The sequence below is a fragment of the Telopea speciosissima genome, chromosome 3 (genome assembly GCF_018873765.1).
Source record: "Telopea speciosissima isolate NSW1024214 ecotype Mountain lineage chromosome 3, Tspe_v1, whole genome shotgun sequence".
Classification (NCBI taxonomy): Eukaryota; Viridiplantae; Streptophyta; class Magnoliopsida; order Proteales; family Proteaceae; genus Telopea; species Telopea speciosissima.
The window spans coordinates 21992942-21995719 of NC_057918.1; the positions used below are offsets into that span (position 1 = coordinate 21992942).

Consider the following 2778-nt stretch of genomic DNA (forward strand, 5'->3'; position numbering starts at 1 on the left):
ATTTGGTTACAATGGAGCAACCTTTACCGTTCACATGATTGCGTAACAAAAATGTTCCAAATCTCGTTATTAAATTTCACTTAACTTTGCGAACAATCCCTTTGATTTGAAAAGCAATACGTTGAACAGTATAATTACCAAATATGATAAGAGTTTTGGACGAGAAAAGAATGTTGCCCTGCAACAACCCCTAATCCTTCTCACATGGAGTAGTGAAATGACCACTCCACACCTTGTGTGCTCTCATTGGCCCCCATGTTAGCGCAAGGACCACACAGCTTGGCAGCAAATCCTTGCTTAGGTTTTTGATAGTATAAAGTTTTCCTTCATATTCCACAGTGAAAGAAATCAATAGTCAATTATGCCAACACCCTATTGTATGAAACCTTTCATAACCCTGGGGTTCTAATTCAACGTTGATTAATCCCTCTCTTCACCCAAGTCAGTCTTTTGAATATAATACAAAAACATGATTTACAAAAACTTTCTTACTAATCCTTCCCTTCTAATCAGATGGAGCCATCGAGTATTTTCCGTACAAGATAATATTGTATTACCAACTTACTTTTTTTTTGGGGTAGAAGTATTACCAACTTACCCAATACTCACGGTGTGTGTGTGTGTGAGTCAAGTCACTCAACCCCATTACCCCATATACACATTAGGCCTTTCCACATCAAGGTTTGAGGTATCGGATTGGATTGGCCGATATTGGTCGGATAGGATTGGTATCGATCGAGGCCGATTTCAAGATTTGACCGATACAATAAGGTTTGACTAGATCGTTGATTGAATCGCCCAACTCGGTTGGATCGGTCGATCCAATTGAATATTTTTTTAGTTTTTTATATTATCTTGACCAATACCGACTGATACTGACTGATACCAATCGATTTTGACCCATCCGATCCAGATAATATCTGTCGATCCGATCCGATCACAACACCCACCAACTCTGGCCGATACATGACCCGATCCATAAAAAAAAGATTTTGGGGGTTTTTTTGACCGATTTGGACCGATCCAATCCCGATCTGGAAATGTTTCGGCCATGACCAATCCCAAGTCCGATACCTAGATTTTGAACCTTGTTCCACAGTCCTTCACCCTAAGAACTTTAATAAGGTTAGGACAGATGGGGTAGGACCTTTATCTGCTCCATTTCCCCAGGTTCCTCTAATAGAGGGAGGAAGGAAATGACCACCCTACCTCTGCCTGAACACACTGGTGGGATCCACCCCCTCTATTAGAGGAACTTGGGAAAATGGAGCGGGCAAGAAATGGAGCAGATAAAAATACGACCGGGTCACCCATGACTCTTTAACATGATTCAGGATTACCACAACAATATTTAAATATGAACTCTGCTTTAAGTTTGTACGCTTCAAAAGCAAGCCCATGAATGTAGATGGGCCCAGTCCAATTGATACTCCTACTGGACCTACCCTATGTGACGTATAAGAACATGTCTACACCGTCTCTCTCTTTCTCTCTCTAGCTCTGTTGCTCAAGCAGCTAAACTCCCATGGCCTTTAGGTGAGCGGTCATCTTCTTCTAACCTCCAAATCTCACTGACTTTACCCTCAACCAATCTCCCTCACCTCTCTCCATCTCTTTGAATCTTTGAAGTATAAGCAAAGAAACTCCAAAACCCCCCATCATATATCAAATATTCCCATTTCTTGTTTCATCTTAATTTCTTCACATTCCATCAATGGAACCCATATCTCCTCATCCTATTGAGAAGACAATCACTACCGATCACTCCAGCACCGTCGACACTTCTCGCCCTTTCCGTTCTGTCAAAGAGGCAGTCGCGATATTCGGCGAGAGGTTTCTTGCCGGCGACCTCTGCTCTCAAAAGGCTTACACCACTCCCACAAAACCAGTCCTGCAGTTGCCACTGTCATCAACTCCTTCAACCTTATCAAAACCCAAACAAGTTAGACATGATGAACATCCACTGGCAAATGCATTGAAGAAGCTAGAAGTGGAATTGGAAGAGACCAAGAGAGAATTGAAGCTACTGAAGGAGAAAGAATCAGACACAGAGATAGTATTGGCTTCACTAAATGCAGAGCTTCACAAGAACATGTCTAAGATGGCTCAGGCAGAAGCAGATGCAGCTGGAAAGGCAGTTTCTACAAGAGCTTTAGTTGTTAGGGAGAACAGGGAAGATGACATCATTGAGGAGGAAGATGAGGAAAGGGAAAAACACCCAATTGTGAGGATGGAGAGATCTCTGTGTCTAGCTAAAATACTGAATCTTGGGGAGAAAGAAGGTTATAATTACTATGGAATCACAAAGAAGCAAAAGAAGAAGAAGCCTATAATTCCTCTTGTGGGAGACATACTATTCTCAAGGAAGAAAGGATCCTCCACCACCCTCCATAACCCACTCTATTCATCCTCCATTATATAGTGTGTGTGTGTGTGTGAGAGTAAGAGAGAGAGAGAGAGAGAGAGAAACAGAGAGTAAGATCGGTGTCATTATACTGCAATAACTCAGTTTGTGTTGAATTTGTAAACAAGTTTATCAATCCATGATTGTCAATTCAATTAATGGGGTGCCCAATTGGTGTTTCTTCTTTTCAAATGCTTAATCAAGTCTAGCCCTTCCCAACCTGAATAGACAAGAATGTAGCCCTTTTTTAACCTTAAAAATTTTTAGGATAGGAGGGAAGATATAGGAATGGAAGGGGGTGAACATTCATATAAAATTGATGACAAGAAAATATTATGATCATAAGAAAAAGGATGATCTAATATGAACTCCAA

General features: G+C 41.1%; 1 protein-coding gene across 1 annotated transcript; it reads left to right on the forward strand.

Annotated features, from left to right (window-relative positions):
* Positions 1-1709: 1709 nt before the first annotated feature.
* Positions 1710-2556, forward strand: LOC122656209 (WEB family protein At3g51220-like). The gene has a single exon (XM_043850682.1). The coding sequence runs from the start codon at positions 1715-1717 to the stop codon at positions 2420-2422; it is 708 nt and encodes a 235-aa protein (XP_043706617.1). The 5' UTR covers positions 1710-1714; the 3' UTR covers positions 2423-2556.
* The last annotated feature ends 222 nt before the right edge of the window (positions 2557-2778 follow it).